We start from the raw sequence: 19,678 nt of genomic DNA on the forward strand, positions 1-19,678 counted from the left end.
GGAGTAATTGTGCAGTCAGATATGAAGTTTTCTGAGAAATGCAGACAGGCTGCAAGAGCAGGTCACGGGGTATTGTCAATGATATATAGGAATTCTGAAGTAGGAAAAAGGAGGTGATTATCCCTTTGTATAAGGCGATGGTCAGGCCATGCCTTGAGTACTATGTACAGGCCTGGAGGCCTCATTTTAGGAAGGATGTAAAGTTGCTTGAGCGTGTACAGAGAAGGGCAACAAGTTTGGCAAGGGGAACAAAGGGGTCATCTTACCAAGAAAGGCTTAAGTTCTGCAAATTGCAGCAACTGGAGATTAGGCACCTGTGAGGTGATCTGATTGAGGTGTATAAAGCCTTGAATGGGTTGAGCATGCTGTATTCTGATGGGATTCTTCCGCTTGCTCAGATTATGAACCTGAGGGGTTTTTGTTTTTTTTAGGAGCATTAGCAACTAAGGCCGTATTGCTCAGGGGATATGCGGTGGTCATTCCCTGACCTTTTCACATCCTCCGTATTTGGTGGTCACGGGCTCGAACCCTGGTCTAATCAAGAAGAGTGTGCTACGCACTGCTGCTCCTGCCCACCTGGCTACCCTGAGGGGGCATAAATTCAAATTGAGGAAAGAGTTGTAGAATAGATGTGTGGAAATTTGCCTTTAGCCAGCGAGTGGTTAATTGCTGGAACAAATTTCCATCTGTTGTTGTGGAAGTTGATAACTTAAATACATTCAGGAGGAACTGGACAAACTTCTAGAGGGAATGGATGTGTGAAATTGGTGTTTTTTCTTTTTTTTTTTTTTTTGTTTTTTTTTGACTGATGCTATATAAGCTCATACACTTGCTTTCTTGCATCACATACTTCCATTACTACTACCACAACTACTATTAGTAAGTTATCCAGTTGGGGATAGAGATTTTCACTTTTCTAAAAATGGTTATACCTAAAGGAGGTTATATATAATAACTATTTTTAAAAATGGTTATTTGTTTGAGACATTTTGTTTCATTACCCAAAAGTGAGAAGTGTTAATGGGGCTTCATTTGTGGCTGGAGTGAGAATGTTCTAGCATTCTCTTGCATACATTTTGTATAACACAGCCAGCACCAAACAACATTGAAGGCAATCTTCTGCTTTTAACAGGTAAGCATGGGTGTGATTTGTATGACTTATTCAACAGACAAGCTAATATTATCTCCTGTTGGCAATTTGTTCTGAAGCTTGAAGGCCATAATTTGAAAGTTAGCTTGATGCTGCAAAGATTCTTTCTATATTGATTTTGCCAAACTGCTAATTGCCACCGAAACATGCATTTTTTCCAGATGACTGGTGTATAACCTTGAAGTGGAACCTTCCACCTGTCATCCTTTCACCCATCTATATGGACTATAATTTAGTTTGGAACTGATCTACCATAGCATAGTTACAAGAAATTTTTGTTGTGTAGTGCAGATTTTTTCCTTTATGGAGGTATAAAAAATCATACTGAGACAGAGCCATGCTCCAAGGAGCAGATCAAAGTGGAGTAATATCTGCAACATTATCAATTCAGGTTTAAGTCTGCTGATAGTTGACTGACTCTCAGGCCTAGAGGTTGGTTAGCAATAGGTCAGTTTTGGAATAGGGTGTAGTACTGGGGAAGGAAAACTATTTGCTGGTGTTCAGGCATAGTGCTAATTTTATATGCATAGTGTAATATAATTTATCTTCTTGACAAAGAGAGGTGGTTTATGTGCTTCAGCATACAGACTAATACTGGAGACATTTAGTATGCTCCTAGGACAAGCCGACCGGGCTAGCCGGGTGGGTCAAGTGCCTGCCTGGCAACCCAAAGGTCACGGGTTCAATTCCCGCCTCGGGCTTGGATCAAAGTACTGCAAAAACCTTGGGAGGTGCATTATGGCCACAGAAGCCTATGTGCCAACAACTACCAAAAAAAAAAAAAAAAAAAACACCTCCTAGGACAATGCACTATTACGGATAGGATCAAGACTTGAGGATAAACAAAAAAAAGGCACCTGGGGTGGATGGGATCTATCCAGTTATATTAAAGGAGGCAGCAAAGGAAGTAAGCAAACCCCTAGCCATAATTATGAGAGCTTCTTTGAACTCAGGGGAGGTACCCATAGACTGGAGATGTGCAAATGTAACCCCAATTCACAAAGGAGGATCAAAGGCTGACACAAGTAATTATAGACCTGTTAGTTTAACTTCTGTTCCAGGTAAATTAATGGAGGCACTGGTTAAAGAAGCACTGCAGGATCATCTAGACAAGAATTCAGTTATAGCTCAGACGCAGCATGGTTTTGTTAAGGGCAGGTCTTGCCTGACCAATTTGATTGGATACTATGATGTAGTCACAAAAGAACTGGATGCAGGGAATAACTTTGATATTATATATTTGGATCTTAGAAAGGCTTTTGATACTGTTGCACATGGAAGACTGCTGCACAAATTGGAGCAGTGTGGCATTGGAGGCAAATTGCTGCTATGGATAAGGGGATGGTTGAGTGGCAGAAGACAGAGTGGTAATCAATGGACACTGCTCAACGTGGACTAATGTTATTAGTGAAGTTCCTCAGGGTTCAGTGCTGGGTCCGTTGTTGTTTTCGGTGTTTATGAATGATATTGATGGTATATCAAGTTTAATGTCCAAGTTTGCAGATGATACAAAGGTTGGCAGGGTTGTTAAGGACACTACTGACACTATGCTGCTGCAACAGGATCTGGAAAGGTTGAACAGATGGGCTGAGAGGTGGCAAATGAAGTTTAACATTGACAAATGTAAATGTACTACATATGGGAAACAGTAACCACAGAGCAACGTATCAACTCTGCGGTACTACACTGACAGTGGTGGAGAATGAAAAGGACCTGGGGATAATTGTGCAGGGAGATATGAAGTTCTCTGAGCAGTGCAGACGAGCTGCAAGAGTAGCTCATGGTGTCTTGTCAATGATATACAGGAATTTTTCTAGCAGGGATAAGGAGGTGATTATTCCCTTGTATAAGGCAATGGTTAGGCCACATCTTGAGTACTGTATACAGGTCTGGAGGCCTCATTTGAAGAAGGATGTAGAGCTGCTGGAACGGGTACAGAGAAGGGCAACAAGATTAGTGAATGGAACAAAGGGTTGCTCTTACGAAGAAAGGCTTAAGTTTTGCAAATTACAAAGTCTGGAGACTAGGCACCGGCGAGGTGATCTGATAGAGGTGTATAAGGCTTTGAATAGTTTGAGCATGCTCAATGCCAATGGGATTCTTCATCTTGCTCAGAATAATCAGCTCAGAGGGCATAAATTCAAATTGAGGAAGGACGGATGTCGGACAAATGTGCGGAAATTTGCCTTTGGCCAGCGGGTGGTTGGTTGGTGGAACCGACTTCCATCACTTGTTGAAGTTGATAACCTAAACAAATTTAAGGCTCAACTGGACAGGTATTTCGAACGAACTGAGGGGTGAAATGGGAGTGGTGTGTTTTTTTTTTTTTTTCTTTTTTTGGCTGATGCTGAATAAGCTTGCTTTCTTGCATCATATGCCTCTACTAATGCTAATGCTAAGACAGCAGAAGACACTGGGTCTTGATGAGCTATACCCTGTTGCTCCATAGTAGAGTTTAGATCTTACCTGGGCTCCACATAACTGTAACAAGGTAAGGCAAATGGCTTCCCACTCAGTTGCTGAAAAAACCTAATGTGTAGCTTTTGCTTAGAGGATAATGTGCTCTAAAAAGCAAAGTTTAGAGTCTAACATGATTCCTAAGAATTGTATGCTGGTGTATACTGTTATTGGTTAGCCAGTGAACTGCAGTCCCGAATCTGAGAGGAGGTTGCACTGTTGGCAAAAATGGATGCATTGTTTTTTTGGGATTTTTGGGAACAAAGTTAGAAACCATTGGCTCTTGCCCATGAACTGATTTTAGTTACTGCCCCCTGTAACTCTCTCTGAACAGTATACACGTTCTTTGCATGACATAAAATACTAAGGTCATCTAAAAACAGTAGTGTTAATTGCAATTATTAAAGGGGTAGCACTGAGCATGAAATCCCAAGAAACTTTTTTTTTCTTGAGAGAAGACCTGGGACAATGTTTTAATACAAACTTAGAATGTGTGCTTGGGCAGGAAGTTCTGGATAAGATAAGGTGAAAACAAAATCCAGATGATGTAATTCATGGAGTATTCCATACTTCCAATTGAAATCATGTGCATTATTGATCAAACCAAACCAAACCAAATGGTATTCCAAAACTTAGAAATGTAATTCAAATGAACCTCTATCCTTATTAATATAACCAGTGCTGATCTATTTTTATCAATACATAATTGAGCAGAATGAAGGAGGCTGAACTTTTCTAGATGCCATGCCAGTTGATGGTTTATCATCTTTTAAAGACTTCTGCCTTTGCTTAAGTCTTGAAAAGATGGAAACTGGTAAAGGCAATAAGCCTATAGTTAGCAGGTCTCATTGGATCTTTACCCTGTTTGGGGAATGCAAGCAACTATAGCTAATGCCATCATTTAGGAACTATATCTTCTAAGTAAGGTCTATCTAATCAGATTAAGAAGTATCAGTTCAATATTTAATTCCTGTATCACTGAATAGTGAATTAGGCTCATTGAAGTCCCAGCAGTGAGCCTAGATGTAGAGAGAACTCTGCACAGTTTGTGAACATAATGTACAGTGTTACAGGTCTTGAAGCCTCAGGGGTTCCCCTAACTCCACAGTAGTTTATGAACAGTTTTCTGGAATTTAACCATCCCTATATTAGTCATATCTTTTTTTTAGTTATCTGGGTTGAGTCTGGAAACCCAGTTACAAAATTCAGAATAAACTTATTTACAGTGATACATACTAGATAATCACTATGAAAAAGTGTTGTAGTCATATTACTTATCACTCGGGGCCTTACTACTAGTACAGTTTTATCAAATCTTCATTTTTATATATACACTAAAACATGTTATTAAGATTTAGAAATCTGTACCACATAATTCCACTTTTATTCAAGAGTGGAATTTCCAGTTATTGCATTGTAAATCAAATTATATGGCTTAACCATGTATTCTTGTATTCTTTGAAAAAGCATTCAACTGAATCTTGTTGTTAGTAACTAAAGTCCTGGTTATGAAGTAGATAAATCTTAATTACTAATCACAACACTCAGTTTAGTGTTATAATTAGTTGTAGTCATTTTACCATAGAAAGAAAGAAAACAAATATGTCATCCTCTTCCCTAATGTTTCTAAAGCAATAACTTTAGCAATAAAGAATAATTTTTTGCCAAGTATCCACAAGTTTTTTATAAAGAAAATGGAAGTTAATCCAGCACCTGTACTAACCTTGAAAATGATTCAAATGCCTTTCTTCGAAGCTCTTGTCGACGTGGCTGAGGACGTGCTTGTGCAGACATAATTTCCAAACCAAGTCCTACAGCTAGATGGCATCTTGCTATTAAATTTTGTGGATGGGCAATCTCTCTCTCTAATGCCAGTTCAGCCATTCTCAAACCCTCTTCTGGCTGGGATAAATTTTCATAACAAATTCTGGCAGCCATCAAACAAGGAAGTGAATTGTTTGCCTGAAGTCTTGCACATTCCTGGAGAACCAGAAGAGCACGACTGTGCTAAAATTTAAAAAAATCAATAACAAATTTCACATCCATTTTCACATAAGCTTATCAAATGCTATCTGAATTTATTAAATTTTTTTAATACATCTTAAGATTATCTTCGCCAGCAGACATAAAAAATGGATGCTATATTAAATATCTATTGAGGTATTAAAAAAAAAAAAACTTATTGTAAATGTAAATTCCTTTTCAGCACTTTAAATGGTAATTAGATTGCAAAGAACTGAAATATCATGACTACAGGGATAACATGTGCCTATAATATTAATTCAACAGAATAATTAAGTTCAATAATAATCAATATCAGCAAAAGAATAGCACAATATAAGTTTATTAATATTAATTTTATTAATAATTTAATACTAGAAGAGAGATTATAATCAGCTTATACAAAGCAAGCACATCATTCAAATCTTAAATCTCTTGCCAAACCATTACCAAAACAGAATAATTCTTACAAGGGGAATGCATAATTTTGTAATCTCTGATCAACTTTAAACTTTGTGAGAATAAAGTATCCACGAATAAAAAAAAATGACCAAGAAATACGACTCCATATTCAGAATCGCTGGAGAAAATAAAGATAGGAAAGTTTGTTTTGCCCCTTCTACTGAGGCAAACTTGTAGTTTTCACCTTGGTATGTCCTCATGGACAAGGGTTAAAGAGAAATACCAGAGTCCATAGGCTCAATCCTCACCTACGATAAATAAGTATTTCTTTCTTCTAATTTTCTATTTTTTTAATTTTATTTATTTAGTACTATTTGTTGAAAATGAAACAAATCTAAAAACTAAAAGTTAAAAAAAAAAAAACGCACAGAGCAAAGGTGAACCCTAAACCTCTAACCTTTGGAGTAGGAGGCTTTAATCTTAAACTCTAGCCTTTGGAATAGGACCAGGGTATGTCTGCCATGGGCAAAAGTAAATGACATGGGTTGAGCACACTGAATTCTGATGGGATCCTTACACTTGTTCAGATTACGAACCTAAGGGGGCATAAATTCAAATTAAGAAAAGACAGATGTAGATTAGATGTGCAGAAATTTGCCTTTAGCCAGCGGGTGGTTAATTGCTGGAACAAACTTCCATCTGCCGTTGTGGAAGTTGATAGGTTGAATAAATTTAAGGAGGAACTGGACAGGCATTTGGAGGGAATGGTGTGATTTTTTTTTTTTTTTTTTTTTGGCTGATGCTGCATAAGCTCATACACTTGCTTTCTTGCATCAAATGCCACTGCTACTACTACATCGTAGAGCAGATATCATCTTTTAAGGACACAAAAGGTGTTACTGGAACTAATGATAGTTCCAGTAACACCTTTTGGAACTAATTTGGAAGAGGAGGAGATCTGAGGATTTACTTAACAAGTACAGGGCAATGTAGGGAAAAAGTCATAAGTTAGAACTGAATTTGAAAGTGTCTGCAACTCTGCCCAGACTCGATAGGAGGGAGTACATGTTGAGAACCATGTCAATCAATTTCACTCTGGAGAGAATGTGCAAGGCTCATGGGTTAAATTTTTCTCAGTGTGGTCGATGCTTGCTAACAGGATAGACTGTTTTTACAGGAATGGAATACACTTGAATAGAAGGGGGTGCAAGAATATTTGCTGATGCCATCCAGGCAGTGATAGATGGGTCGTAAAACAGCCAGCTATAAAGAAGACACAGTAATAGCTTAACTCAAGCTGCAGGCAGTGGTGAAAGTGATTCTAGCACTGCTACTATTGGTACATGCAGCAGCCTGAAAAGCAAGGTGTCTGGCATTACTGTGTTAGAGTAACTAAAACTAAGAACATGTGAATGTATACTTGCATGTACACTAATGCTAGAAGCATTGTAAATAAATTTCATGAATTTGAAGTACTGATTAAGTCATCAAATGCAGACACTGTAGGAATAGTGAGACCATGGTGCCACTCAGACATAAGTGATGGTGAGTTTGAATGCACATTCAGATGACATGGGTGATGAGTACAATGTTAAGTCAGTTTCATGTGATACTGGGAAAACAAAATTGAGAGTAGGACAGTGTTATAGGTCTAATGACTGTGATGAGTATACCAAACAGCTATACAGAGAAATAGAGTGGGCCAGAAAATTAGAATGTCTCATAGTGGGAGATTTTAATTTTCCAGATGTTGACTGGAATTGTTGTTGTTATTTGGTTTTTTTTAGGAGCTTAATAATCAGCAACTAAGGCCATATTGCTCCGTGATTAAGCGGTGGTCATTCCCTGACCTTTCCGCACCCTTCATATTTGGTGGTGACGGGCTCGAACCCCGGTCTAATCAAGAAGTGTGTCAACTGTTAATAACCCTGCTTAGGATGCAGACAAATTGATATTTAGCAATTCTTTAACCCTGGTTGCCACCTCTGTGGTAGTAGATATCTCCCCAGATCAAATTTCAATTCATAAGTTCTATAATTTTTACTATATCTACAAAGCCGAAACTCTGTATAGCTGGAGCCAGAACTTTCCACTTAAAATTTCAGAAGTTTCTTCTATTGATTTTCACACAAACCCAAAAATGTGACAGTGTTTTTTTTAAGCCTTTTTCAGTTATTTTCTTTACCCCAGTCTCAACTAGCCTAGGGCTTATGAAATGCAATACTCAATTGGTGTTCTGTTTTTAGCATGTGTGCTGTGTTTGCAAAACGGAGTTATGTTTACCTTGGTGTGAGAAAGCTTTCCAGAGTTCTCCATACAGCTTTATCAAGAAGGCAAAGGGGAAAAAAAAAAAAAAAAAAAATGCATGCAACTGTTTGTTGCCATAAGAAACAACGAAAAAATCCACAACATTTGTTTTTGAAAAAGAAAAAAGACCATATTCCTAACTTCAATGTGCATTGTATCTACTAACACAAAATCAAGAAAATTCATTGTTGGAAACCACACTGGAAACGGGAAAAACTGATCAAATGTGCATTTAATAAAAAAAAAATAATAATAAAAAAACAATTCCAATAAAGCAAACTTCTGTGCTGTGTGACACACAGCACAGAAGTTTGCTTTATTGGAGTTGTAGGGAACAATATCAGAACAGCAGTTCCCTGGATGTATATTTTATATTCTAACAAAATTTCAAGAAAATATTTCTATTGATAGCTGCATTGCAAACTCTGAAAACTGTGTGCAAAAGAAGATAAAAAAAACCATCCACTATGAATAATGGATTGTTTCTTGAAATGTGTATTGTTCACAAAACTGCAATATTTTCTAACAATACAAAGCTAATTACAGCTAACTCAGCTAATGGGTTGTTCAAAAAGTATTGTTAGAAAATATTTCAATATTTCCTTGGTATGCTTTGATGTTATCACAAAGGGAGAAATTCTTTTTTAGTACACAAGCCGAATAAATTCACCATCCACAGTCATATGATGTTCTGATCTGCAATAAAAAGATATACCCAATTGAAAAATAGATTTACTCCCTATCTCTTCTTTTGTTTTACTGTGGGAAGGTTATTTCACACAATCAGGTCCGTGACTGCTAAATGCGGTGCTGTTTCTTATATTCTGTTTATCTTGGGAACTCCTCTGACCATGTGGTTGTCTCGGAAAATAAACGGGAAATTTGACTGAAGAACCCTGTGAGGTCAGGAGTTGGATACATGCTTGCTTGCACCAACCAAATGAAAAGAACTTTATTACTAAATGAGAGAGAACACAAAGTAAAACATAAAATGGGAACTTACACACAGCACAGATATCAAGAGATAACATATTAAGTGGACCCCTTCAAAAAAAAAAAATCGTGGACCCCTATATATACAAATATATGTATACAGGAACTCCCCGACTTACATAAGGTTTGCGTTCCATGGAACACAATGTAAGTTGGGGAATTTTCCCATGCTTTGTGCAGCACTCGCAACTGTGCTCGCTGAATTGATTAAATCTAAAAAAAGAAATGTTCTACGAACATGAAAATAGAATTATTTATTGCATTTATTCTATTTTTTATCTCATGTGCAGAAAAAATTAGAAAAACGTGCAATTTAAAAAAAATTCAAAATTATAAAATTACAAAAAAAAAAAGAGGAGACAGGCATAATGTCAGTAAGTTTTACCTCTCGAGCATCATTGCCAGAATTGACGTCTTCAGCTGATAAGTATGCTGCTGCAGAGGTTGAGGGCTGTGGAGATTTAGAAGCCGCTCAACCTTACGAAATAACATATTAATGGATGACTGGACGTGGCTTTTTTCTTTTCATCGTAAATTTCTTTGTAGCAAGCAAGCATATCATTCACCTCTTTGTTCACTTTTAAGAATTGTTCGCTGTCAGGATCCATCTTCTCAAACCTTGCCATTGCCATCTCTCTGGTGATGAAGCGTCTTGGCTCCTCATTTGGTTCATCTTGAGCTTCGTCAGCATTTTCTTCTTTCAATATCACTGCCTGTAAGTCAATAAGTTCTCCATTAGATAATTCTTTCTCTTCTTCCTCTATTAACTCCTCCACGTCTTTGGCATCAATCACCAACTGAAGTAGCTCTGCAACCTTTACAATCTTATCTGTAACCTCTTCATATGATTCATCTTTTTCAAATCCTTCAAAGCCTTTTACGTGCTGTGGGCATATTTTCTTCCGTGCGACATTTAAACAACTTTTAGTAATTTCCACCCAGGCCTTATTAATGTTTAAGATGGCGGGGTAAATACTGTAAGATTTCCAAAAGTCTCTTAATGTAAAATTTTTCTCACCATCTACTGCAGACAATGTCTGAGCAAATGTTGTGCGTAAATAGTATGCTTTTAAATTCAAAATAACACCCTGAGCCATAGATTGGATGTGTGAAGTCGTGTTTGGCGGTAGAAATATGACTCTCATGTTCGAATTGAAATCATCTAGATGCGTAGATGATTTCGCGTGCGTGTGTGGAGACATGCCAAGACAGCATTATCTAATAGAAGCAAAATCTTGAAAGGAACGTCGTTGTCCTTACAATATTTTTCAACCTCGGGAATGAAGCAGTATTTACACCAATCCTCAAAGAGCGATATTGTTATCCATGCTCTCTGTTTCAATCTTTAAGAGCATCGATATTGATTTAAGGCTTGTGCATTTAAAGGCATCAATATTGATGCCCTTAAATGAACAAGGATTTCCAGAATGGCATATAAGCAGTAGTTTTAATCTGTAATATCCCACTGCATTAGCCCCAAGCAAGAGCGTGGCCCTATCTTTTGACTTCTTGAAACATGGCATTGTATTTTCCTCTTTGGCAATGTATGTTCGATCCGACATTTTTTTCCAATACAGAGCAGTCACGTCAACGTTAAAAATTTGCTGTGTTGAATAGCTGCCTTCATCCATAATTTTTTCCAACACATCACAAAATTTCTCTGCAGCTGCAGAATCAGCACTGGCGACTTCACTGCATACTTTAACATTGTGGAAACCAGCACGATGCTTGAACCTATTAAACCACCCGTTGCTTGTCATGAATTTGATTTGGGGTTCGCCGTACTTATTCTTAATATCTTTATAAATACTTATTGCTTTTGTTTGAATGGTCCTTCAACTCAGAGGCACTCACTTCTGAATCTGATTTTCCATCCATATTATTAACAGTTGTTTCATCTTCGATATAGCACCTGAACACTGTTTTGTGATTACTGTTGATCTTAAGTGCATTGATCCTTTGCCATGTTCTTTTATACGTACACTGTCCTTTATAGTATTCACTGTTGAAGCAACGAGACCTAATTCCCTTGCAACAGATGACAAACTTTGTCCTGTTTCATACTTAATCATTTTCATCTTCATTTCTAAATCAATTTTGCTTCATTTCCTAGCACTGCCAGCACTTGCACTTTCCATTGGTCGTTTTCCCTTCATAATTTTAATACGTAAATAGGAATGAAGAGAAGTTTCTGAAAATTTGTTTTTTATATGATTGAAGATTTCAGTGAAGGGAATACATGTCACCATAATAGCATAAAAACTCACACAATTATCGTTATCGGGATTATCGCAAATGCAATAAGATCGAGTTTACTACCCGTTTATAATTAGATGCACAAACAAAAAAGCCCAATAAACCAGAAAGGGCAAATTGTTTTTGTTATTTGGTCGTGACCTCCAGAAAAGTGCTTTAGAAAAATATCACAAAGGCGTTCAAAATTGATTCTTATAACAGGAACATATGATAACGATGAAAGGGTAGTGCAATTTCCATTATAAATATGACCTTTTAGAGAGATAAATAGCTTAGTAATATAGCGAAATTTCCAACTTCCAAAGACTTGAAATGAATTACAAAAAAAAAAAAAAAAAGTGTTATAGGGTTTACATTACGATATTTTCACAATACTTTCATTTATTCCTAGGGGATTCAAAATACATTTCCATGTTTTTTTAAAGTTTGCACGGGGAAAAACTTACGTAAAGTCAAATTTCTATAAGTCGAGTATATGTATATGTTTTTGCGTGTGTGTGTGTGTGTGTGTAGATATAGAGAATGATATATTATCAATGATATAGAGAACCTTTGCTAGCAGGGTGAAGGTAATTCCTTTGTATAAGTCCATGGTTAGGCCACATCTTGACTACTGTATACAGTTCTGGAGGTCTCATTTTAGGAAGGATGTGGACCTGCTGGAATGAGTGTAGGGAAGGGAAACCAGAATGGTTAAGGAAACAAAAGGGTAAGCTCACCTAGAAATGCTTCAGTTCTGTGAATGGCAGCATCTTGAGAGTAGGCCCCTGTGGGGAGGCCTGATTGAGAGTTTTAAAGCCTTGAATGGATTAAATAAGCTGAATGTTAATGGCATTTTTCCACTTGGTGAGCCTACATACATGAGGAGGCATAAATTCAAGTTGATGAAGGATGGTTGCAGGATAGATGTGCAGAAGTTGTGGTTGATTCTTGGAACAAGCTTCCATTTGTTGTTGTAGAAATGGATAAGCTGAATAAATTCAAGGAATAAATTTTTGAAGGATACAGATGGATGAATTTTTTTTTTTTTTTTTTTTTTGGCTGATGTTATATAAGCTTGTTTTCATGTATCATTTGCCATTACTACTACTACTACTACTACTGCTACAACTCCTAAGACGTGCTGATAGAACTTCAAGCAGTGATAAGGAGCACAGCGAAACTGGATCCTTAACTTTCTCGGGTGGTGGGGGGGGTCGGAATATGTGGTCATACTCTTTAGGCATTCTGCTTCATTTAAGGAGAAATATTTATCCTAACAAATTTTTAAATAAACTTGAGATGAAAGGATAATACTCCCCGTTTAGGCATTTTGTGACTAAAAATTACATTAGTTTTTTTTTAATGAAAACCCCAGACAACAGTTATTACAACCTATAGTATTTAGTACCATGCATGGGTTGGAGGTTGACAGGATGAAAGAAGATATTTGGTGACGTTACACTTGAACTTCTGTAGATTGTAATTATCAGGAAATATATATGAGGAGAGGCTGTTCCAGAAAATGGAAGTTGAATGAATAAATGAGAAAGAAGAAAATTTATTTCTGTGAGTTTGAAGCTGGATATTACAAGGATGTTGAGCAGTAACGGCACGTGTTTGGGTGCTTTGAAAGAGAGAGAAGGAATTATAGAAGCCAATTCAGAAGAACAGTGCCCATGGAAGTATCTATAGAAAAAGTATGTAGCAGAAACAGGGCATCCATGAGACAAAGTGGAGATGCTCTGTTAGAGATGAGTCATTAATTAACCTAACTGTCTTCTTTTGAATGGAATCTAGAAGCCTGAGAGAGGTTTTGTGTGCTGTTGTTGTTGTTATTTGGTTTTTAGGAGCATTAGCAACTAAGGCCATATTGCTCCGCGGATATGCGGTGGTCATTCCCCGACCTTTCCGCATCCTCCATATTTGGTGGCTCACGGGCTCGAACCCCGGTCTAATCAAGAAGCGTGTGCTACGCACTGCTGCGGTTTTGTGTGCACCCACCCAGATGTGGGAACAATATCCCATGGTAGGGTGGATTTGCAATTGCACAGAGTGAACAGCTGTTTGGAAGAAGGGCAAGAGCAAAAGAAAAAAACCCAGTTTTTTAGATGCAGAGGAAGCAATATTTGTAATGTGCTTATGCCAAGAGAGATTAGAAGTCAGGGTAATCCCCAAATAGAGATATATCATCTTGCCTAGAAATTGTAGTATCATCAAAGATAAATCATAAGAGCAGAAGAATCCTTTTTGTGAGATAAGACAGGACTGAGTTTTAGATAAATTGAAATCAACTAAGTTATCTTTGCCCCAATGGAGAATTACCTGGAGATCAGCATTTAAGGAATTGGTAGTGGATATTAAAGAAGTTGAGCTGTTTGAGCAGGGCAAGGTTTCTCAAACTGGAAGGTGGAATGCAATGTGCTATCATCGGCAAAACTATGGATAGAATTTCCAGTCAATGGAAGAAGGTCATTAATATACAAGAGGAAAACAGTGGTAACATAAGCCAGAATATCACAAGTGAATCAACACAGAATCCATACTGGTGATTGTTGATCAGATGGATGGTTTCTAGATAGTTTAAGAGTTGGCAGTTAATAGATTTCTCCGTTACTTTAGAAAGAATAAAAGTAATTGCAATGAGATGATAACTGGATGGGAAGGATTTGTCACCCTTTTTAGAAACTGGCTGGATATGAGCAAATTTCCAAGCAGAAGGAAAAACATCTTTGGAATAAGAAAGTGAAAAAGGCAACACAGAGCTTACTTTTATAGGGAGTTAGAAATTAAACTAGAGCACAATAAGAACAATTTACAGCACTGCTTCAAGTTTTGAAGATTTATGAGGATTTATATATTAATAGCAAAGCTTATTCATCAAAACTTATCTTCATAACTAATTGGTTAATTCATTGAAGTGATGGGAAAGAACTAAAATTACATGAAATAAAACCTGAGCTTTTTAATCCCTGGAATAGTGTACACTTTTCTCCCAATGGTTCATCACTGTGTAAATTAAACTACATTAAAAAACTGCAAGGAAAGAGAAAAAAGAGCTTAAGTCCAGACAGTGAACTTTTGTATAACATTCACAGTTGGTTCAAATGGAGATATCACAAGGAACCTTGGTTTTAAAGCGAGATTGTTCCCATGATGCACAAGGGATGCTCAAGTTAGAAATGTGACATGAAGATTTTCACATTAAGAGAATTAACTTGTGAGTGCTGTTGGAACCATTCAATGGCTGAAGCTTCATATGTGAATATCCTATAACTAAAATTTAGTATTGTCAGGATCACAGTGTAATCAATTAATGGATCTATAAAATATTGCTTTAAAGAAAGTAACCTTGAAATTGAACTCAGTATTTAGTTAATGCCTTTTCATAAAGGAAATATTTTTTCGAATTAATTCACAGCACAACAGCAAAAGTAAATACCAGATTAGAAACCTTCCAGCTCTGAACCAATCCATGACATAGTGTTGAATCCTTCCACCATATCACAGTCATTTAGCCCAGCAACAAAATTTTTTTTTCTGATACTGACAAAACAAATTTTATCTTAATACAAGAGACGTGGGGCATAATTTTATAGTTATGAAGAGATATATAAATATAGTAATCAAGAACTAATGACCTTGTGTATCTTATTCAATGTAGACAAAATTCTAATGCCTACTACAGTGACAGCACCACTATTAAATTCAAATCCACAACTACAGAAAAAATTAAAATTACCTAATATATAATTTTAAATTTTGTAAAATCTGTAAAAATATTTTACTTCTAGAATACAAATATTTTGCTTCAGAAGAAATGAAACATTATAATAGTTTATGATACTTCACCATCTGCAGAAAGGATATGGCATCTAGATGAAGAAAAAAAGATAAATTAAGAATAAGTTAAAGAATCTGCAACCTTCCTTCAATGAATCAAATAATGCACACAGAAAAAGCTTTTGGAAGCATCAGTTCTTTTTCTCCATCTCAAATGAAGAAGTTATGTGAACTTTGCTGCTCTACAATAAAAAAAAATAATAAATAAATAAATAAAAAATAAAACTAACCTAGCCCAAAAGGCTGGCATCTACTTTGAAAGAGGAGTGAATGTTCTTTGAAGGCCTTCTTTAGGAATGAAAAATAAATGTGAGACAAAGCACAATTTTTATTATATGATCAGAAACACGAGCAAAAAGTGCACATGTTTCTGATCATATAATAAAAAGCTTATGGAATCCTCAGAAATGCCACCAAAAGTTGAAAAGAAAATTTGAAAAATCAAAAATTCTGATATGGTATATCATTGAGGAATTGATATTAATACCTTCACATTATGACATTAATACTGTCACATGATTCTTATTTTTTAATAAATATTAAAAAATATTAGCAACAAATTTAACAACTCTTTCATTTGGTCCCTTTCCTTGCAGATGGCACACTGGACCATAGTCATAATACTGTGACAATAGTGATAGATCAAAATTAAAAATTACAGCATCATCATGTTACCAAAATTAAGAAAGTAGCAAATCACAACAAATGTGAAATTACTAACAGAAATTCAAAAATTAACGGCTGCAAGAAACCAAAGATAGCATAGCAAGGAGGAAAGGGTGATATAAATCCAAGGAAGTGAAACCTAGTAAAAAACAGCTTTATTCTGAACTAAATTGATGATTTATTCTGAACTAAATGTTCAGAATAAATCAAAGGAATCTAGGTGTAAAGTAATGGGTTAACTACTTTACATCTAGATCTGGTATAAATTCTGAAAGGCATCATACAGGAACTGAAAACTTTTTAGAAGTAATGTGGCAGACTATATATTGTACACAAATAAAATTTAAATGTTTAAATTCCAAGGATTTTATTACAAATTCTCATTGCAACTGTGTAAGAAACAAATCTGCTCTTTATTGTATAATAACTATTTGCTATTGTATTTTTAAGTTTCATCAGAAGGGTGCCACCATTTCAAGGTTAAGAAATTTTGTATGTGCAATAAAGAAATGTCTTCGGTGAAATGAAGGTTTGTTATTTGGTTTTTAGGAGCATTAGCAACTAAGGCCATATTGCTCCGGGATACGCGGTGGTCATTCCCTGACCTTTCTGCATCCTCCATATTTGGTGGGCACAGGCTCGAATCCCAGTCTAATCAAGAAGCATGTGCTATGCACTGCTGCTCCTGCCCACGGAGGCACCCTACAAGGAGCATCGAAGTTCATTTTACTAACATTTTATTATTTTATTACTCATTTTACTTGCAAGGTGTACATGCACCTGTTTCTACTCTCATTTACCCTAACACAGCCCATGTATTTTTTTTTTCCACTACAACTCCCAGCAGTCCTGGAAATCTCCATTTCCTTGCTTTCCAGGCTGCTGCTCATTCTAACAGAGGCAGTGAAAGCATCACTTTTGCCTCAAACTGTTAACCTTTTAGTCTGTGTATCCCCCAAGCTAGTAGTTTTCCGACATTCCCTGATCATCTTTCTGCATCCTCCGTATTTGGTGGTCACGGGCTTGAACACTGGTCTAATCAAGAAGCATGTGCTACGCACTGCTGCTCCTTTCCACCTGGCTATGGAGGCGCCTGGTGAAATGAAGGAATTATTAATCATGACAATGCATCAATTACCAATGTACTTTGTTAGTTTTGTTTAAAAAAATATGATCATGCAGTTTAATTACATGATCAAAAAAAATATGATCATGCAGTTAAATCTGCTGAATGGCAGTTTTCAATCTGACATTCAGCAGGTTGAAAACTTTTCCTTTTAAGTTTTTCAACTTACATTTTTTATTAAGAATTCCAATGATTATAATATAAATTATTTTCATTGTAATCTCATTCTCAAAGGGAAAAAAAAGAAGAGAAATAAATTGCAACTTATTTCTCTTTCCTATGCTAAAAAACTCAATGAAAGGAAAAAAAAGGTTTTCAAGCATTGATAAAATTAAAGAGAATATCACATCTGTGCCAGTGAGTGGTTGATTGCTGGAACAAACTTCCACCTGTTGTTGTAGAAGCTGATAGCTTAAATAAGTTCAAGGAAGAACTAGACAAATTATTGAAGGAAATGAATGAGTGATATGGGAGGTGGTTTTTTTTTTTTTTTTTTTTTTTTTGGCTGATGCTTACAAGCTTGCTTTCTTGCATCATTTGCCACTGCTAATGCTAATCTGTATTTTAAAAGCAGTCCAAAACGTTTTCAACTGAAAGAATCAATGGTCCCTACTAAAATTAGACCCTATTAAAATGCACAGCTTTAAATAAGGACTACTCTGAAAGAAAGAGTTCATGATGATGGCATTACTTTATACATATTAAACACACCTGCACATGAACTGGAATAACAGTTACATAAATTTCCTTATTAGTTAACAAAATCCTGAAAACACTTCCAATAATAAAATATCATTATTCCTAATATTTATACAAAAGGCACACTTTTTTTACTACCTTTCCTGAAGCAATAAGTGACAAAGAAAATTGAAACCAGACATGGTATTCTTCAAATGCAAACTTCATGGCTCGTTCAAAGGACTAAAATGAAATTAAAAAAAAAAAAAAAGATGAAAAAGGAACAATTATAAAAAACAGAGAATGCTATTTTGCATTTAGTCAAATAGCCATTTTAAAAACCAACCTAATCTGAAAATTGTCTCAAAATTAAATCTCAACTTTTCATTCAGCTGTGAAATAACACAACTAAGCAATAACTGATACACTGCATGAAAAATATAATGTGGAAATTTACTCTCAGTAAAAATACAGTGAGTTAACACTTAACTCAACATAAGGTAAACAAAATTATGTTACTGATATCTAAATATTTGGAATGTTTCCCTATACTGAGAATGTCTGGTACTAAAACAAGCTCACCTGAAATTTAAAACATTTCTGTATCCACTCTGAGTTACTGTTTGTTTTCAAATAAAAATGGGTATAAACATGAGTGAAGTAGTGAGCAGCTGAGGTTCTCCTCAGTCATGTTGGCACTCAGTTTCACTAGAAAACGGTAATTCACATATATACAGAAACACCATCAATTTTTAATGTGATGAATATTCTTGGTGCATGGAAACATATTCCCAATGTGCAGATATCAGTAAAATAATTCTGGTTTATGTAGAATAGTGTCATTTTAACATTTATGGGAAAAAAGCTTAATTTTCATTTTAAGAGCAAAAACATACATGATATGCCGCTAAATAAAGGAAATAACTTTAAAATTTCTTACAAAGGTTACAAGATAGTGTTTAAATATGTTATTGTGAAGATAAACACATATGGTAAGGTGAAAATACACTTCTGCATGGGTACCACTTTTATATTGAGGATATCCACCTACCAGATTTTTAACATTTTCCATCCATTAATAAATGTGTTTGCTTGTGGGTGGTTCCTTGTTTTAATGTATACAATAATCAATAATCAATAATAATGCATACAATATACAATTTATGGCATTAAGGGAAAGTTGCTGCAATGGATAAGGAGATGGTTGAGTGATGGCAGCAGAGAGTGGTAACAAACCCCGGGTTGGTACTGGGGCCACTGTTGTTTCGTGTATTTATCAATGATATTGATGAAGGTATATCAGGCTTAGTGTCCAAGTTTGCATATGATACAAAGGTTGGCAGGGTTGCTAATGACAGTTAAGACAGTATGCTACTGCAACAGGATCTAGAAAAGTTGAGCAGACTGGCTAAGAGGTGGCAACTGAAGTTTAACATTGACAAATGCAACGTTCTGCATATGGGTAGCAGTAACCCAAGAGAAACATGCCAACTACGTGGTACTAAGCTAAAGGAGATGGAGAATGAAAAAGACATGGGGTTAAATGTGCAAGCAGATATGAAGTTCTCTGAGCAGTGCAGATGGGCTGCCAGAGCACGTCATGGAGTTTTGCTAGATATATAGGAATTTTGCTAGCAGAGACAAGGAGGTGAATATCCGCATGTATATGGCAATGGTCAGACCACACCTTGAATACTGCGTACAGGTCTAGAGGCCTCATTTTAGCTAAAACAAGTAGAGAGAAGGGCAACAAAAGTGGTGAGAGGAACAAAGGGGTGCTCTTATGAAGAAAGAGCTTAAGTTGTGCAAGTTGCAGCATC

The 19,678-nt window shown here is 36.1% G+C and overlaps 1 protein-coding gene across 2 annotated transcripts in view; it reads right to left on the bottom strand.

Moving 5' to 3' along the window:
* Ttc7 (tetratricopeptide repeat domain 7) overlaps positions 1 to 19,678 on the bottom strand; it is a 252,039-nt gene that overhangs the window by 156,981 nt on the left and 75,380 nt on the right. For both annotated transcript variants that reach the window (XM_090369480.1, XM_090369481.1), the window contains exons 9-10: positions 18,018 to 18,101; positions 5,331 to 5,614 (exon numbers count right to left, since the gene is read on the bottom strand). In XM_090369480.1, the coding sequence (XP_090225606.1) occupies positions 5,331 to 5,614; positions 18,018 to 18,101 (368 nt within the window). The remainder of the gene's footprint in view (positions 1 to 5,330; positions 5,615 to 18,017; positions 18,102 to 19,678) is intronic.

Source organism: Mastigoproctus giganteus, chromosome 3, assembly GCF_048544385.1.
Source record: "Mastigoproctus giganteus isolate SK-2022 chromosome 3, ASM4854438v1, whole genome shotgun sequence".
NCBI classification, from domain to species: domain Eukaryota; kingdom Metazoa; phylum Arthropoda; class Arachnida; order Uropygi; family Thelyphonidae; genus Mastigoproctus; species Mastigoproctus giganteus.